The 19,094-nt window shown below is 32.3% G+C and overlaps 2 protein-coding genes across 2 annotated transcripts; one reads left to right on the forward strand and one right to left on the reverse strand.

Annotated features, from left to right (window-relative positions):
- Positions 1-3,986: 3,986 nt before the first annotated feature.
- On the forward strand, positions 3,987-8,049 carry LOC114169583 (protein transport protein Sec61 subunit alpha-like). Its single transcript, XM_028054808.1, has 7 exons — positions 3,987-4,134; positions 5,093-5,460; positions 5,726-5,953; positions 6,092-6,446; positions 6,532-6,659; positions 6,821-6,956; positions 7,527-8,049. Exons 2-7 carry the CDS (start codon positions 5,117-5,119, stop codon positions 7,764-7,766), a joined length of 1,431 nt encoding a protein of 476 aa, XP_027910609.1. The 5' UTR covers positions 3,987-4,134; positions 5,093-5,116; the 3' UTR covers positions 7,767-8,049.
- A 1,022-nt stretch (positions 8,050-9,071) lies between these two features.
- Positions 9,072-17,241, reverse strand: LOC114170030 (cytochrome P450 72A15-like). The gene is made up of 5 exons (XM_028055496.1): positions 16,721-17,241; positions 16,321-16,538; positions 11,483-11,727; positions 10,725-11,112; positions 9,072-9,695 (listed from the first exon to the last, which is right to left on the reverse strand). Exons 1-5 carry the CDS (start codon positions 16,995-16,997, stop codon positions 9,270-9,272), a joined length of 1,554 nt encoding a protein of 517 aa, XP_027911297.1. The 5' UTR covers positions 16,998-17,241; the 3' UTR covers positions 9,072-9,269.
- Between the last annotated feature and the right edge of the window lie 1,853 nt (positions 17,242-19,094).

Consider the following 19,094-nt stretch of genomic DNA (forward strand, 5'->3'; position numbering starts at 1 on the left):
AATCGAAATCATCACAATGACATCTGATAGTGACACTGACACGTGGCATTACAATGCCACGTGGCACTGACAATGCCACGTGTCACACACAGGGACTTGACACGTGGCATTTTAAATTTTTTTTAAAAAAAATTAAAAATTAAAAAAAATTAAAATTTTTTTTTTAAAAAAATCAAAAAAACCACAGATTGACACGTGGCACGTTGACTAACGGCGTTAGTCAACTCTGTCTGAAAGGGACCTAATTGAAGCAATTTTCAAAAGTTGGGATGCAATTGACACTTTTTTAAAAGTGGGTACCAATTTGACACTCTAGTACCAAACTGGGTACCTTACGATTAATTAAACCTAATGTAAAAGAGTACATGACATGAAGCATACATGTACTAACTATTATAGTTATCCATAGTATACTTGGAATAAAAGCTTAGGCATACCACGATGCCATAAAACATAACACAAGAGTACTATTGTTTTCCAAAAGATTGCTCATAGAGCAAGGAGTTTACAATAAACTAAGGGTTCTTCAAAAGGATCTCAACAGTGAGCCATAACCCAGACCAAGGGGACCACCCTACAATGCATCATTTTCGCCTCTTTGAGAACCACTAGGGGTTTCCACATCTGCTCACACCAACAAAATTGGTGATCATTGCAAGAAGGAAAAGCCATACAAAACACAGAACACAGATAGAAGGGTAAGCTAGAGTAAAATATTTTAACATGTTATCGAGCAAGCAAAAGATAAAACATGTTATAATCAAACAAGGCAGTAGGCACCCAAATCACGTGAAAACAAATATTTACAAGACTCTTTGACTCAATATCCAGATCATACGCTTGATATAGAATTCTAAAGGAAGTATGCACTTGTGCTGGTTTCTAAACTCTGCAGAGTCCAGACGCAAGGGGTTATCACCCAACCACACACATGGTTAATCCTTTAATGTCTTTGGGCCCAATATGTCCCAAGACTAGGACCTCCTGCCACTCTCACCACATAAGTCATTGTGCTCTATGTGAGCATGAGCAATTATTAGAGTTCAGGATACCTTCCTTTATCTAGACATCTCCTATATCAAGGTATACACTAACCACAATCACCAAGAGTTTCCCTTGAAACTCCTTTACCAACAATTTCACATGTCATTATAAGCATTCAATTCTCATGCCAAACCATCACCAAACAAACAAGTCATGTTTTCCATTTCATACTCAACATAATAAGATTTTCATTTCATCTCATACTTTTCAAATGCATACCAATATTCATTCCAACCAAGTCATGGTTCATTTCATAATGACACATTCATTTCAGTCCCATTCAAGCATACATATCTAGCATGGCCACACACTATGAGCAAGGAAAAATAATTAACACAAGCATGGAGCCACATCAGCCAACACAACAACTTCTGCTAGGAATTTTCGCCCAAGCTAAAGGTCCTCGCCTAGGCGAAAGGGTCTCTTTCGCTCAGGCGAGCCCTTCTTGCCTAGGCGAGAGCTCGACAGGGGTTGTTGTAGGGTTTCAGCGAGTTCTCGCTCAAGCGACAACACCTCGCCTAAGCGAGACCACTTCTCGCTCTAAACACAATTTGTCGCTTAGGCGATAACTCGCGCTGGAACCAAGGGCGAGTTCCTGCTACTCTCGCTTAGGCGAGGGTCACCCACTTAGGTGAGACTAACAGGTTTCTCACTTGTTTGCACATGTAGCTCCCTGTTCAACCATGCACACACACACCATACGGATTCATGCAACTATCAACATTATTCAAGCACCAGTAACGTAAAACAAATCAGGAATAAGCAAAATAACTTAAAACATAAACCCTAGTTTCCCTTACCTTACTCAAACTTAGCTAAACGAAAACAAAACCCCAAAGAGAGCAACACAGCTCCAGAAATAGATTAAGGAGCTGAAAAAAATATTGGCACACGAAAAATAATAGGGTTACTAGGACGAACCCTAGGCAGAGCCACAACAAGACAACTAGAAAAAGGAAGGTTGGGTTCTACTTACATGAAGATATGAGTTCAGGCAACTCTGAGCAAAGAAGATTTGCTAACTTGAGGAGGCAAGAACTTGTGTCCTAGCAGAGCTGCTGTTCAAGAGTTTGAGGAAGGGGATAGATCTGTTTTTAGGAAAAGAGACAAGTGAGAGCTTGGTAGGGCTGGAAGGGGTCTTGGGGGTCCCCATAATGGGTTGACCCTAAGAGGCTAGACCCAAACTCTCTCTTAAAACAGAATTTAAATAAAAAAGGGGGTTTCACATTATTCATTATTTAATTAAAGAAAAATTAATCATACTTATATCAATATAATATTTATATAAACTATAAATTTAGTATCAACTTTGAAAGAGACAATATTGCTCGATTTCGAAAAAAAAAATTGGGACTAAATTGAATTAAAAAGACAGATGTATGGATTAAATTGAAACAATAAAACATATGTAAGTACTAAATTGAAATCAAGATAATGACATTGTTTTATCACAAGGCACATTAGGATTAGGGACCTGATATGTGACACACTAGAGACCTGACACATGACAAAAAATTTTTTTTCAATAAAAATTAAAAGAAATTAAAAAACTTAAGACAAATATAAAATAAATTAAAAAAACCATAATTTGACATGTAATACACAATTATTGTTTGTTGTTAGAGTTTTTAAAATAAAAATAACCTAATTGACATACCGTTGAAAATTTGAAACACAAGTAAAACATTTGTTAGAACATAAACCAAATTAACACGTCCCAACTGAATAATTTACTCTTTAACAATTTAACAATTATAAAAGCATACATATTATACAAAGTATAAACATTCTGAAATTATACAAATTATAAAATCAATTAATTATTAGCATAAAAATTATATAGTTAGAAAATTTTATATACAACGTATGAAATAAAATTATATTAAATTTTATAAAGTACATAAATATATAAATTATAAATTTTTATGGAATAAAAATTTGATTATATAAAGTTATATAAACGTATACAGAATTATATAAATTATATAATTTATAAAATAAAGTTATATAAATTACAGTAAATATTAATTTATATAAACTTATACAATTTTTTTAAATTATATAAAAGTATAAAAATTATGTAAGTTTTACAATATTAAATTTACAGAAAACTATCAAATTTAAATAATTATAAAGTTTTATAAACTAAAAATTTTTTATTATGAAATTTGAAAAATTATATAAATTTATAAGTTATATAATTATAAAGTTATAAATTATATAATTATAAATAAAAAATTATATATTATAAAATTATAAACTATATACTTATTAAATTTTAAAATTATGTAATTTATATAATTAATTTTATAATTTTCTATAGATTATTTGTAATAATCTTCATAAAATTCATATAAAAAATTATATACATTAATAAAATATAGTTATATGATAAATTTGTATAACTCTAAAATAATAAAATTAGAAAAAACTGTAAACAATAATAATTATGTTGGAAGGATGATGAAGTCACTGTAAAAAAAAATAAAAAAAAAATGATATTTGTAAATATTCATATCCACTTCTGAAGTAAGTTTGTAAGTGAGTAGTTTAAATAAAGAGATTAGATGATTACTTGAGTAAAAGAATTTACAATAACTATTTTTTTTAATCACAGTTACATATTTTAATTTGTTCCAAATAATAAAATTAGTTTTATTCAATAAAAAAATATAATTAAAAAATCACACCAAATTTTTTGTTATAAAAAATTACATCAATTTGGTAGTGACCAATTTTGAATTGAAACCATTTATAAAATGGAAAAGAAAATCATCTATTTTTGTTTAACTCCTTTTAACAGCCCAAAATTCCGAAAACTAGCTTGGTTTGAAAAAACTTGACCCAGTTAAAGTTAGGACACAAGTCAAAAATGACAACTCTTGCCATGTCATCAAGTTAATCTACGTGTCAAAATATGATTAGTTAATCCACGTAAACGCTCTCTTGCCTCAAAACCTTGCAACCCTTCTGCTCCTATTATTAGAGAATTCACAAAGCTTCATTCTTCTACTTCATACAGTTCAATTTTTTCTTTTATTTAAAATTTTCTTTAAACTTCTCAATCGAATCGATATCTTCAATAAACTGGTAAATCTTCTCTCTATATTTTCTCTTCGATTTGTTCCCGAGAATTCTCAGATTATCAGATCTGGGTCATATTCTGGCTTTGTTCGATCCGCATTTTGCGTAGGTTAATCGTCTCGTGGTTCTGTGAATCTTTGCTCTGTGGGAATGATGTGGAATTCTCGTGTGCTTTGTATGCGGATGAAATTGTTATTGTTCTGATTGCTGTCATTTTAGGGTTTGTTCTTGAATGCTTCTAACTCAACATATTGTTTGAAGGAGAGTGGCTATGCCGGCATGATTTGATTGATTTCTCATCTTGAATTTTTTGTTTGTGATGATTGCTTGTGTTATATGATTTTTACTGATTATCTAATTGGTTTGTCTCCTTTCTTTTAGTCAATGCATGTGCTAATTTTCTGAATTTTGTCCATCTTCATTTAACATTTAAGCAATTAATTTAATTAATAATATATAATTTTTTTTCATAATTCGTGGGACACATGACTTTTTTTCAGATGTGATAATCTTCCATTATTGCATTTTGTCTAGAGCCGAAAGTGATTTGTTTTCCTTTTCTTTTTTCCTTTCTTATATAATTTATATTGTCACTAATTCTTTTATGGATGACTTGAATGTTCATAATCAAAGTAATAAGGCCTCTGTTTGCTGTGTTTTAATGATTTTTCTTATCTACTTAACCTGGGTAGGACTCTTGTACATATAGGAACTACTCCTTGCATCATAGGTTTTGATGATCAGATTTCATGTGAAATTGTTGTAATCTTGCAGTTCCTGTTCCATCCAAACTCCATACAGTGATAAAAAATGGAATAACATCATTAAGACTTGTGATTTCCGGTGTACTTTTGCATTACTTGGTTTTTGTCATTTTAAAATTGTCGTTTGGATGCAGAGGTGTTCTTTTAAAATACAATTTCTGGTTTTCTCCCTTCTTACGTCCTATGACTTTATGGTGCAGGTTAGACTTGTGTAGTCTGACAAGATGGGAGGTGGATTTAGAGTTCTTCACCTAGTTAGACCGTTTCTCTCATTTCTTCCGGAAGTTCAGACTGCTGACAGGAAAGTGCCATTTAGAGAGAAGGTCATATATACTGTGATTGCTCTGTTCATCTTCCTTGTTTGCAGTCAGCTCCCTCTGTATGGAATTCACTCTACAACTGGAGCAGATCCATTCTATTGGATGCGTGTTATCCTTGCTTCAAACCGTGGAACTGTTATGGAGCTAGGAATAACTCCCATTGTGACTTCTGGGCTAGTAATGCAACTCTTGGCTGGGTCCAAGATAATAGAAGTCGACAACAATGTGCGGGAGGATCGTGCTCTCTTGTTAGTATCTTTCTGTGTAACTTATTTACTTTATTGGCGCATGTTTTTTTTTACATTTTTTCTTTTACAATACCTATGATTTAGCTGGTTGTTTCTGTTGGTTTCAATTTTTCATGCAATCATTCATTTAATGACATGTAGTTTATTATCTTGTGCACTGGGTTATGTCTTATGGCTGTCAGTTTTTATGAGCTTTTGCATATTTTGTGAGGTTTTTCCCTGTCATATATGTTTCCTATTGACATAATTTCTTTTCATATTCCAGAAATGGTGCACAGAAGCTACTTGGCATCTTGATTGCTGTTGGTGAGGCAGTTGCATATGTTCTTTCTGGGATGTATGGTAGTGTGGGCCAACTTGGAGTGGGAAATGCAATCCTCATTATCCTCCAGCTCTGTTTTGCCGGTATTATTGTGATATGTTTAGATGAGCTCCTTCAGAAAGGGTATGGTTTGGGATCTGGAATTTCTCTATTCATTGCCACCAACATATGGTAAGTTTTATTATCTTTTATTATTAGTAATAATTTAAATAGTTTATAATTTGTTTCCAGCATTGATCTTGCGTCTCATAATAGCAGTGTGTGGTCTTTTATCAGAAAACTTATAAAGATTATCTCATTATGTTGCAGTGAAAACATCATATGGAAAGCATTTAGTCCCACCACCATTAATAGTGGACGGGGAGCTGAATTTGAGGGTGCTGTCATAGCTCTATTCCATTTGTTGATAACTAGAACGGATAAGGTTCGAGCCCTTCGAGAAGCATTTTACCGGCAAAACCTTCCCAATGTGACAAATCTGCTTGCTACTGTCTTGATCTTCCTAATTGTGATATACTTCCAAGGTTTCCGTGTGGTTTTGCCCGTGAGATCAAAGAATGCCCGTGGGCAGCAGGGTTCTTATCCAATCAAGCTTTTTTATACCTCCAACATGCCCATTATTCTTCAGTCTGCCCTTGTGTCCAATCTCTACTTCATTTCTCAGGTAGTGAAGTTTAAGGATGGTAAATTGTCATCTGGAATAAATTTTCGTTACAGTTTTAACCAGATTTTTTATTGTATTTGTTCAGCTTCTACACCGAAAGTATAGTGGAAACTTCATTGTTGATCTATTGGGCAAATGGAAGGAGTCTGAATATGGAGGTGGTCAATCTGTTCCTGTTGGTGGTATTGCATACTACATCACTGCACCTTCCAGGTAAGAGAAGTGCTGCCCACCGTATGGTTTATGGTTCATTGCAATATAAAATTTCTGCTACTTTGTTATGCCGACATGATCTAAAATTTCAATTCAATCAACTAAATTTTATCACTGTTATTATTTGTTGCTCAATTTCCATTTTGGCACTTCTTTTGCAGCTTAGCTGACATGGCAGCAAATCCTTTCCATGCATTGTTCTACCTTGTGTTTATGTTGTCAGCATGTGCCTTGTTCTCTAAAACTTGGATTGAAGTCTCTGGTTCATCTGCTAGAGATGTTGCAAAGCAGCTGAAGGTACCTACTGATTAACATGCATTTTTTTTTTTGTGTTTGTAACTTCAGTTCTTCAATATAACAATGAGCCTGTTTTCTCACCATTTTGTTCTGTATCTGCATGTTTGAATTCTTGTTTCCCAATTGAATTAGTACTGCAAATATACTCTCAAAAAGCTTGAAGCAAAATAGATATTAATCATAGGATTAGATCTAAGCCAACATATTGTCTAATGTAGTGTTTAGCCTCAACTTTTCTTTAGGCTTCTCTTTCTAAATGTAGAAACGTTCTTGTAGTATTCCTTTTTCAATAACCATGCGCCAAAAAGTTGAGCTTCTATAAAAGCTAGTTAGAGAATCCTCTACTTCAAGAAGGGAAGCCCAAAGTACTTAAACCAAACACTACCTAAAATATTCAATTTTTCTAGCTTCATTGCAACTTTATTGGCAATGTTTTTTGTAAGCTGGTAAGTCTGGTCTTCTAACACTGGCCGACCTCATGGAAATTGATCTTTTGTAAAAATTCGTGAGCTGAATATGTTTTGATGCTAATTTCTCTTGCCTCATAGTATCATGGTTTTGAATTCACAGGAGCAACAAATGGTAATGCCTGGACATAGGGAGTCAAATCTGCAGAAAGAACTGAACCGATACATTCCCACTGCTGCAGCATTTGGAGGCATATGTATTGGTGCCCTGACTGTGTTGGCGGATTTCATGGGGGCAATCGGTTCAGGGACTGGAATATTGCTTGCAGTAACAATCATATACCAGTACTTCGAGACATTTGAGAAGGAGAAAGCTAGTGAGCTTGGCTTCTTTGGTTTCTAAGTTCTGCTTAGCATTTACTGTTGGTGATGCAATTCTCCTTCCCCACCTGCAGTTTTGCTGTGTATTGAGTACTGCTTGTAGGTTGTTTAACACCGTAAGGAAGAACTTTAGATTAGTTTTTATCTTCTCTCTACCGAGGAAGCCCGTAGTATATCACTGTAAACGTTTTTGGATTTTCTCTGAATTGCGTTAATTTAATTTGTCATCATAGTCTGATACCCTGGGCTAAAAGTGGATCTTAATTTATAGTTTAGTTCTAGAAATTACCTGTTATTTCATATTATTTTTCTTGACGTGTGATGCATTAATTTTTCACAAGAATCTTTCTTTGGAAGTGCTAAGGTCGTGCCCTTGTTTTAAGGTTATTATTACAACGTGGGCAGGTTGTCATAAATGGCATTGTTTTGTTGGGGAAAATAAACATTCAAGCCATTATTTCATTGACCATGAGGCAATAGTATTTTTAGTCGAGTTCTTTTTTCTCTTAAAATATAAAATTATACAATGACTCCCACTTCATCTTTCTCCACTCTTTTGACGAATTGGATGACGTGAATACGAGGATAAACAAACTAAGATTGCAAGCAAAAATAGTGATCAATAATAACAAAGGTGATGTTCCAACATTGACTGGGGAACGTGTGATGCAAAGAAAGGAATTTTAAAAAATTACTTTTTTTTCAAGCTACTTGAGTTAAAGAGGTATAAACAAGCTGAGATTCAAATTGTTTTCCCAAATGAACTAATTTTCCCAATTTATTTTCTCAAGTAGACCCATTGCAAGATTGATTTTCAAAATAAAACACTTTACTCTTGATTAACAGAATTCGGTATCGAAGGTCCGAATTTGTACCTGTTTTTTTTTTTGTCAGAGTGTTTTTTCCTCTTAGAATTCGGTGGGAGCTGAAAATGCTAGATTATATGAAAAATATAATTAATGAATTATAATTAAATATAATTGATTATCTTGACCACTTTGTTTTCAAACTTTTAACAGGTAAGCATTATATGGTTTTGAGAACTCTCTTTTTCTCAATACTTACAAATGATCTTAGTTGTTTCCTCAAAAAAGAGTTATTGAAGAATAATCTTTTACATTTTGAAAAAAGTATCATTTCTTAAGGTTATCAAACAATATTGAAAAGTGCTATTGGTTTTTTATATTGTAATTCTCTTAATTGAAGTATTTGAGTGTCTCAATACAATACCTTGTGTTTTTTCTTGGAGGATTTTTAAAGAAAGCTGGTAAATTTTCTTGTACTTGTTGCATAAGAATTCTTGAAATTGAATAATAATACAACCATGTTCCTTTTCTATGAATACAGAAAATTGTCCTATATAATTTGCAATAAAAACATATAACAAAGACAAATACATGAAGAACTATTACATATAAGTTTACAATAAGATTTTCGTTTTCTGCAAGTCCCAGATAATATTCTAGCAAGAAGCCAGACAACATAAGAAAGAAAAGCATTAAAAACCTTTTCTTAGGCTAACAAACTATAACTTTTGTAAATTAAGGTGCGTGCCGAATTGAGGTTGAGCAGTTATGACTGTATTTGGAGCATGAACATATGAAGAAGATAGCTCGAACTTGAAGTTTTGCAGAATGAGGGACAATGCCATTTTGGCTTCAAGCAAAGCAAAGTTTTGGCCAATGCATATTCGAGGACCCCATCCAAATGGGATAAACGAAACTTTACCATTTGTTGCTTTTGAGATTCCTTCGGAGAATCTTTCTGGTTTGAACTCTTTTGCATCATTGCCCCATAATTCAGAATCACGATGTACCAACACAACTGGAATAGTAGCTAGTGCTCCTGCTGGTAAAGTCATGTTTCCAACTTTAGTTTTCTTCTTTAGGATTCTTGTAAGAGCAGTAATTGGTGGGTATAATCTTAGAACCTCATACAAAATCATTGTGACCTGTGAAAATGCCACAAGAAACCGTAATGAATAAATATTAATATCATTCTTTCAGAAGCAAGAGATTTATTTTGAAAACTGATAAAAGTTTAACACAAAAGTATCAATTTCTCAACACTTTTTCTATGCATAATAAATTCAACAAAATATTGAATGTGTGGTAGCAGGTAAACTTGATTTAGTTGAAATGAAATTAGAAAAGGAAAAACAGATGAAAATTAAAGCTTATATTAATGAAAGTCACCATTTTTCTACTGATGAAGATTAAGACTTGTAAGTCACTCTAAGTTATAAGGACTATTGCGATTAAAACTTCAATTTATTATTTTCTTAGTTTATACTTTTTAAGTAACATGTTATTGGTTTAAAATATCTATTAATCAATAAACAATCCACGTCGAATTTTAATTCACCGTTTTTAACAGAAACTCTCTCCATTATCCATTATGTTGTCCATCTATAAGGTTCAAATATGTATAGTTTTAAACTGGTTTAATTATTCTTTTGGTCTATGTTTTTGTTCAAATGTGTCAAATTGGTCCTCTAATTTTTTTAAGTTCAATTTGGTCCAGATTTTAAAAATATTGATGCAATTTGGTCCTTTTTGTTAAATTTTTTAAAGCAAATCAATGATTTTTTATCAAAATTGGCACTATGATTATGTTAATTACATCAATAAAGTAAATTATTATTATTAACAACTTCAATTTTGATGAAAAATCTTTAATCCGTTTCAAAAAATTTAACAAAAAAGACCACACAGCAATTTCTTAAAAATCGGGACTAAATTGAAACTTAAAAAAAATTAGAGGATCAACTTGACACTTTTGAATAAAAATAGGGACCAAAAGAGTAATTAAACCATTTCAAATTTAAGAGCATATATTTAGTTTCTGACATTTATGAATGCTGTATTCAAGTTAAGCTTAGTTGTTTTAACATAAAGTTTATAATTATCCTAAAATTATATTTTCAACTTAGTGATACTTTTTAATGATTTAATGAAAGCAAGATAAAACTCGTACTTACAACTTTTAGACGACTTAATCCATCATAGTCTGGTTCTTTTGTGCCAAAAATTTCCATGACTTCTTCTCTTGCTAGTGTTTGCCAATTGGGAAACCTACTCAACAACACCATTGTCCAATTTAGTAGCACCGATGTTGTTTCTTGTCCAGCAAAATAAAATAACTTACACTCGTTAATTACATCATTGGTGTTCATTCCAAAGTCTTTCTTAAGTCCTTGATCTTCAATCTCTTTTTGATTGGATTCCAATAGTAGCCCTAAAAGGTTATCATTGGAAGCTTCGTTTGTTTTCATAATACCCTCTTTCTTTTGGATAATTCCACGAAGTACATTTCCAATTTCGTTATCAATCTTCTTCATCCTCCTGTTTAATGTAGTTGGTAGAAACCTAACAATGGAAAAAAGAATGATAATGTTAACTTGAATCTTCTTATGATTTATCTTTTTTATTCATCTCCTTTTTAAGTCATTTATCCTATCGATTTCTATAAATTGCAACAAATTAGAACAAAACCTTGTGATCTTCATAAATTCCTCCCAACTATATAACCATGTAACATATATAATAATTGATTAATTGAAAAATTAGAAAGTAATCTCAAAGAACAAATATGGGCGAGCGACATGAAGGATTTATATGTTGTACCTTTATTATTATATATCTAAAGGGTTGAAATATTGAAGTACCACCATGTGTGTATTTTCTTTGTCGAATAAAAAATTGACAATATGAAAGTGTAAATTAATAATTTATTTACCTCCACCCTGGAATATAAATAGATCGAAAGACCTTGGCTGTAAGTTGAGTTTGTTCTTTTAGGAGTTGAAATACTATTTTTCCTTCTTCATAGTTACTTCCGAAAGCTGTACGAGAAATCACATCAGCTGTCAAGTTGTTTAAGAATGGCCACACATCTACCATGCATGATCCTGTTTCGCTCACTAACATCTTCCATTCCTTCATCATCTGGTTACAACTATCATACATGGCAGGCAATACAAGCTGCAAAACATTTTAAACCTTAAAAAAATGAAGATCAAAAACTCACATGCATGTGCAAGTAAAGATAGAAGAATGTGGAGGGTTATTATTTTAATAAACATGGACACAACCAAATAAACAGTTTTTTTTTTTTTTTTTTTTTTGTGGAAAAAAGGTTAAAAAAGGAAAGGAGGGCAACAAAATGAGAATGATCATGATGATTGTGTTACTACTATATGTGGTGAACTTGTTTTTCTCGTGCTTACAAATTTATTAATATTATATCATATGAAAGCACATGGATAATTGAAAGTGATTAAATATATTACACATTACATTGAGAAAGAAATTCTTCACATACTTGTAATGATTTTCGAGTATTAAGGATGAGTAATGAAGGTATGTCAAAGGATGTTTTCTTGCAAATAGTGTAATTATTACTTAGAGGAACTAAACATACTTAAGATGTGTTTTAATATGATTTATGTGCATTTGATTGATGATAGTTATTATGTTAAATGGAAACTCACTTAATGTAACTTGGATATGGATAGAGAAGAAAAATTATAAATTGTATAAGATTAAATCTTTGGTTGCTAAAAATAGTGTAAATGTTATATTTATATATGGAAGTATCTTTATGGCACGGAAGGCTTGGTCCACTACAAAAAAATACAAAATTATTGATGACATTTTATCGATGGAAAAAAATTGTTCGGTAAAATAGAATTTACAAACATACTTCATCAATGGATTTTAGAATTTTAATTATCTCCGAAAGCATCTATCAGTAATCACTACTAAAAAAACTTATATTTCCTGTCAATTTTGTTTTGATTTTTTTTTGTAGAAAATACTTATAAATTTTGTTATGAAAAAAAGATTTGCAGAAAATTTCTGTCAATTTTTTTGCAAAATATTTTGTATAAAACACTTTTCGCAACAAATTTTGTAAGAAATACTTACGAATTTTATAATTTTGTAGGAAATAATTACCCACAAAGGAATTACCTGCCAATTAAAATTCTTAGAAAAAATAGCAGGAAAAAACCTTTTCCTGCAAATTCTTTTAACAAATTTACAAGAAAATTCTCATGTAATATGAGAATTTGTAGTATTAATAGATCTATTGATAATATTTGTCGGTAAATTAGAATTTTTATTGTTGATGGAAATATCCATTAGTAATGGATATATTGGTAAAATCTATCAATAATTTATATTGTTTATTATCGACAAATATTTTCGTTGTTAAATTACATCAGTATAATAAGAGCCAAAGTTCCTGCTTTGAGCTTTAAGCATTATTGTAAAATTCTTGAGCAAATCCATTGATAATTGAATGCTTTTAAAACATGTCAATAAATCCATTGGTAATGAATCTTTTTAAAAGAAATCCATTGGTAATTGGTTTTTCTCGAAATTCATTGGCAATTCTTTTTTTTAATTCATCGATAAAATTGTCAACAATTTTATTTTCTTAAAATCCATTAGTAAATTTGTTAGTATAATGGACATCACTTTTCCTACCAAATGTTACAAAATCTTCATTATAAATTAATTGGAGGGTAAGAAGAAGGAGAGGAGGGAAAAAAAAGAAGGGGAGGCAACAATAAGAATTGCAAAGGCGATGGTGATAGTGACGACAAAAATAGTGGCAGAGGCAACGAAGGAAGAAGAGAACGAGAAAAAGGAGGAGGTGGAAGAGGAGCCAAAGGTAGGAGACACGAAGACGATGAACATGACAATAGACATGGTGATGATGATGGTGGTGGATGAGGAAGAGGAAGAACAAGGAAGAACAAGGAAAAAAAGAATAAGATGAGCATGAGGAAGAAGAAGACCAAAAATTGTAATATTTACTGACAAATAATTAGCGATGAACAAAATGCATTAGTAATTAGCGACAATTAGGCAAATCAAAGTATTATTTAAGAAACATCTTCCCTTAAGGAAGTCATAGTTGTTTGAAATAATGTATTATTATGTTTGTGGCTCATTAATGGTAAAGTCTTTAAGTTGCACTTTGTTTTGTTACTTTAATTGATGATTGTTTCAGGAATCTATGGCTCTATGGACTATGGAGAAATAATTTCATGCTTTGGATGAAAGACAATCAGGCAAAAAGATAAAATACATTCATACTAATAATGGTGGTGAGTATTGTGGACCCTTTAATGTCTATTGGAAGAAATAAGGTATTAGACATGAAAAGACTCCTCCTAAAACTCTCCAGTTAAATGGTCTAGTTGAGAGAATTAATAAGACTTTTGTTGAAATAGTTAGGTCTATATAAGCTTTTTTGAAACAATGTTGCTTAAGCATTTTTAAGGAGTGACATTACTTGCATTTGTGCATGTTACTAATCTTTATCCTATAATTGCAAGGTGAGGTGCCAAACAAAATGTGGTTTGGAAAAAATGTCAAATATGAAGGCAAATAGATATGAAGGCAAGATAGTGTATCTTTATTAGTTACAATTAGGATGAATTTGAATTTAGGTTGTATAATCCTGGTGAGAAGAAGCTAGTCGTAAATCATGATTTGTAGTTTATAAAAGACCAAACCATTGAAGATATTATAACAAGATGGAGAAGACTACCCTTGAGAAAATCTAATTGATTATAATCCAATGTTATTGCCTATTCAAATTTTGGATAGTGTTAGCCTGATTCTCAAAATGATAAGTAGCATGGTGATCTTGATGATCAACATATTAGAGAAGGATTAGAGGTTCTAATATATAATGCTTTAGATGAACATAATATGGTTCATAATGATGATCTTAGAGATGCACCTCAATTGCCACAAGTGCCTACTAGTAGGTCTAACATGCTGAGAAATATTTTTTAAGTATCCTTTTAGTGAGTATGTAACCTTAATTAACGGTGGAGAACTTGAGTGTTTAGAAAAAGCTTTGTAAAGTGAAGAAAAATAGTAGTGAATGGGTGCAATGTTAGATGAAATGAAATCTTTGCCTGATTATCACACTTATGGCTTAGTAAAAAAATGCCTAAGAGAATATTTTTTAGAGAATAGGTGAATTTTCAGGGAGAAACAAGAGACTATTCTACATCTTCAAGGTAAAACGCAAAATTAGTGGTGAAAGACTTTAGATAGAGAAAAAATGTTGATTTTAATGGGATTTTCTTGCTTACGATGAAAATGTTATCCATCATAACTATGCTAAGTTTAGTTTGTTAGGTTTTTAAGGAGGGGGTTTCACTAGGAAGATACAACACCAATAAGATCTGAGCCCAACCACATAAGGCATTGACACCACTCTCAACCCAACACCATTCATTAGGGAGGTTTAACAACAATGCGATGTGAGCCAAAACCGCATAAGGAATTACCACAATCTCTGACCCAAAATCTTAAGACAATTATTTTGTAGGTCTTTTCCTTATATCTTGCTAAACTTTCTCACTTTTATTCAATGTTGACTTTAAACTCCACTTGAATTCCTAATAATCTCTTCCTCAATTGTGAGTCTCTTTCTCATTGGTACATCTCCTTCAAGTATAATCATTTCTAACCACGAATACCCATTAGCAACCCTTAATTATATCATTGTTCCTCATAACGGGGTACACTTTCCTGAAACTTTTGTTAAGAAGACTTTTGATACATGGTCATATTATACTTGTCTGAATTAGCTACCAAGATAAACCATAAACTTTTATAAAATTGATTACTCTTTTGAGGAAAATTCATCAAGGAATATTTAACAACAATGAGACTTGAGTCAAACAGACAAATGATTGATATTATCACCAACCTAAAATCTTAAAATAATGTATTTATATGTTGCTAAACTTTCTCATTTTTACTAAATGTGAAATTTAGCCTCAATTTAAATTTCGTAACTTGAAACCCAAACGTGGCAAAGTGTAGGCTAATTATATATCTAGATTTTTATTTCATAATCCACTTTAATATATTTTTTGTCATATGTTTCGTTATTTATGTGTAGTAAATCCTAACATCATTAGTCTTTAAGTTTTTATTTTTGTAATTGTAGTAAATAATAACATCATTATTTTTTAATTTTTTTTATAATTGTTATGTTTGCATTAAATGTTCGTTTCCATAAAATATTCAAATTTGAGTTTAAAAAATTACAAAAGTACTATTATTATTATTTAATTTGTAGGGACCAGTTACAAACCCACAATTGCATTGGAGTAATACTTATTAATCCGCAAATCTTATGCGGACTAATCCATCTACACATTTTATTATGGACCGAATAGAGAACAAGCAAAAACAGAGTAAATTGGTCAACATCGTCACTCATCAACCAGATAACTCAATTATTATGTCAACTATAAAGAAACTTTATTTATAATATTGACTTAAAAGTATTGATCCTATCGATATAGGGTCTATCAATTTTCTTTACAATAGTATGTTAACTATAAATCTCAAACTACAAATAACATATTACTCTATGAAAACTAATAATAATTATTGGAAATTTAATAAATTTATAATATATAAATGAAATTTAGGAAGATTGAATTAGATTTAAAACTCAATTCTTAATATAGACTTCACAAATCGTGTAAAACAACAAAAAAATATTAGCAAGAAAATTCAAAAAAGAAAAACCTTGAGCTTGACGAGATTAAATGCAGGGTTGATGATCTTTCTGTGCTTTGACCATTTGTCTCCCTCAAGATCTACAAGTCCAGTTATCAGGAACTTTGCAAGTGGAGTAAGGGTTGGCTTTGGAAAATCATTTATCATGTTCAGAACCTCTTTTATTGCTTCAGGCTCCATAATATGCACAGTAATCTTAGGGCCATACCAAAAAAATGAATTCTTACCTACAAAAATTATCAACTTATTTTCTAAATAAGCTTATATATATATATAATAATCATTGAAAAACAAAGATGTTTATTGATGATTAGGTAGAAGAAGACTGAGAAAATTGAGATTACTAATCACAGTATGAACTAATTTGAGCCTTAAAATCATTTGTTAAAGGTTGTATTAGAAAGCATACCAGAAACTTTGACCAATTGATTTTGAAACGGAACTAGGCGAGTTGCAGCATCATCGTCGATGTGTATGGGTTTAGATTGCGCTTGATGCTGCATCGTGTTGATTTCTTTTATGTCTCCGAAGAAAAGCTTGTATGGGTTACCCTTTATGCCTTGTCGTCTGAGGAATCTCTCTGCCCTTTTGGGTTCCAACCACACCCAACTCAGTGCTTTTGTTAAGAATATGATAACAAATGCAACCAAAAATCCAACAAACATCATTGCTGCATCAACTTCCATTTCCGATGTCAAAGTTGTCTATAGTTGGAATGTTTATATAATCTGAAACAGAGAAGAGTCTCTCGACAAGGTTATGCACATGTACGGACAAGAACAACCTCCAAATACTTCACAAAACACTAATATGCTTAAACACCAAAACATGTATCGTTGAAATTTATGGGACAACGACCTCTGCTTTCTGTAAACTTTGTTTCTTTTTCTTTTATAAATAGTTGAAAGAAATTTTTGACGGACAGTTCTAGGTGGAGATAGACACAATGAAAATTATATACTGTATAACAAAAATCAAATTTTGTTGCTCATGTAATATAGGATCATCTATGTCATAGAATAACCAAGTTGGTTTTAGTGACAATAAGAAAAGAGGTTACATGTCACATTTCATTTTTGTTCATTTTATAAACAAGTCAAATGTAAACCTATGACGCCTCTAATAAAATATTCATATCATGTGTCCTTTTTTGTTACTTTATTATTGTCAATTTGATAAAGCAATATTATACTAACTTATTTTTAAAATAAAGAGGTTATTTAAGAGCGCTTAATAAAATAAAATTAAAACAATTATCATAATATTTTGTCGAAAACTTTTAAGTATATTATGTCTATTTAAGATACACCAGTGCAAAGTTACCTCTACTCACGTGTTATATCACACTAGTGTACAAATATCATTTAACGATCAATATTAATAACATTTCTGAAGCACCAGTCATTGGTATTTTGATTTTTGTAAATAATTGAAGAAAAATGATAATCTGACTTCTTAAAAATTGTTCCTTTTTTACTCCCTTACGTGCTATTAGGAGGTGAAAACCTGGAAAAAAAATTGATTTATTTTTATAATTGGTGATGTGGCACTGAATACGTATTGGAACTTAAATCGAGAGAAAACAAAGGGATTAAGTTTAGAGTTTGCTTTGTCTCTCTTGCTCAGAGAAGATTGATCCTCCCTTTCTCCGTCATCTTCTATCTCCATACACACAATTGGAATTGAGATTGGGAGAAAAAGAAAAGGCTAGGGTTTCATTAGAAAGAAAATGGGTTTTGGATTTGCTTCGTCTCTCTTGGTCGGAGAAAATCACTCTTCCTTTCCGCTCACCGTCATCTTCTATCTCCATACACACAAAAATGTAGATCGTTAGACTGTCATCGTACCGGACCAACGTCAAATCTCGTGCCCTCTCCCTGTTGCGACAATGAGGACCGATTTCCCCTATTGCTACTAGTGCAAGGTTCTACTTCTCACTCTCTGTTCTCTCTGTTTCGTTTACTAATGGTGTGGTTTGGATTCTGATAATATTCACCGCCTAAAGAGAGAACTGAGCATGCCTCTTCACCTTTCAAGCATCCATCTAATGTTCCATGTAGTCTGCCCCAAATTGGACAATTTTTGGTGTGTTTGGATAGAGTATTTTAATGAAGCAATTCATTTTATTTTTTGAAGAATTTAGATTTCTTTGTAATGAAATGCTTTTTTTGGATAGAGAAATTAAAAGAGATTTAAAATGCAAGCATTTTTTGAAGTATTTCAATGAGCTAAATTAGTAGAAATTCAAATGCCCTCAAAATAGGTTGAATTTGAAATTCTCCTCACTCAACCTCACATTCTAGACACTTAGGTAGAGTTGTCAGTTTGACCTAGTCCATAGGAGAGTTCGATGAGCCCAACCGACGACTCGATGAGTCAGACGGACCAGGTGGACCCGACAACCCATACGGGTCGGGCGAGATCGATGATCGAGACGTACTAGGCTGGCCTAACGACCCAAACGAGTTGGGCGTGCCCGACGACCTAAATGGGCCGGCATGCTCGACGACCCAAACGGGTGGGCGGGCTTGACCATCAAGAAGGATTAGACGACGAAGACGTGTCGTGCGAGCTTAATGACCCCACAAGGTTTGGGCAGACTGGACAACCTACAGGTGGCGCATAGGCTTGAAGACCCAAACGTATCGGGCAAGCCCAACAACCCGTACGGGCCCGACTTGCCCGATAACCCAGACATGCCCGACCAGCCCGATAACTCAAACCGGCCCAATCGATCCGCCTACCCGACAAGCCTAACCAGCTTGACGACCTAGACGGGCCCG

Source organism: Vigna unguiculata, chromosome 11 (genome assembly GCF_004118075.2).
Source record: "Vigna unguiculata cultivar IT97K-499-35 chromosome 11, ASM411807v1, whole genome shotgun sequence".
Lineage (NCBI taxonomy): Eukaryota > Viridiplantae > Streptophyta > Magnoliopsida > Fabales > Fabaceae > Vigna > Vigna unguiculata.

Bases quoted from the DNA above. Each gene is read 5' to 3' on its own strand.
- LOC114170030 (XM_028055496.1), bottom strand. From the start codon at position 16,997: ATGGAAGTTGATGCAGCAATGATGTTTGTTGGATTTTTGGTTGCATTT. The intron at 11,728-16,320 runs GTTTTTCTTTTT...AATGTTTTGCAG, and splicing joins TTAATCTCGTCAAGCTCAAG to CTTGTATTGCCTGCCATGTA. The intron at 11,113-11,482 runs GTAAATAAATTA...TTCCATTGTTAG, and splicing joins ATTTATATTCCAGGGTGGAG to GTTTCTACCAACTACATTAA.
- LOC114169583 (XM_028054808.1), top strand. From the start codon at position 5,117: ATGGGAGGTGGATTTAGAGTTCTTCACCTAGTTAGACCGTTTCTCTCA. The intron at 6,447-6,531 runs GTAGTGAAGTTT...GTATTTGTTCAG, and splicing joins ATCTCTACTTCATTTCTCAG to CTTCTACACCGAAAGTATAG. The intron at 6,957-7,526 runs GTACCTACTGAT...TTGAATTCACAG, and splicing joins ATGTTGCAAAGCAGCTGAAG to GAGCAACAAATGGTAATGCC.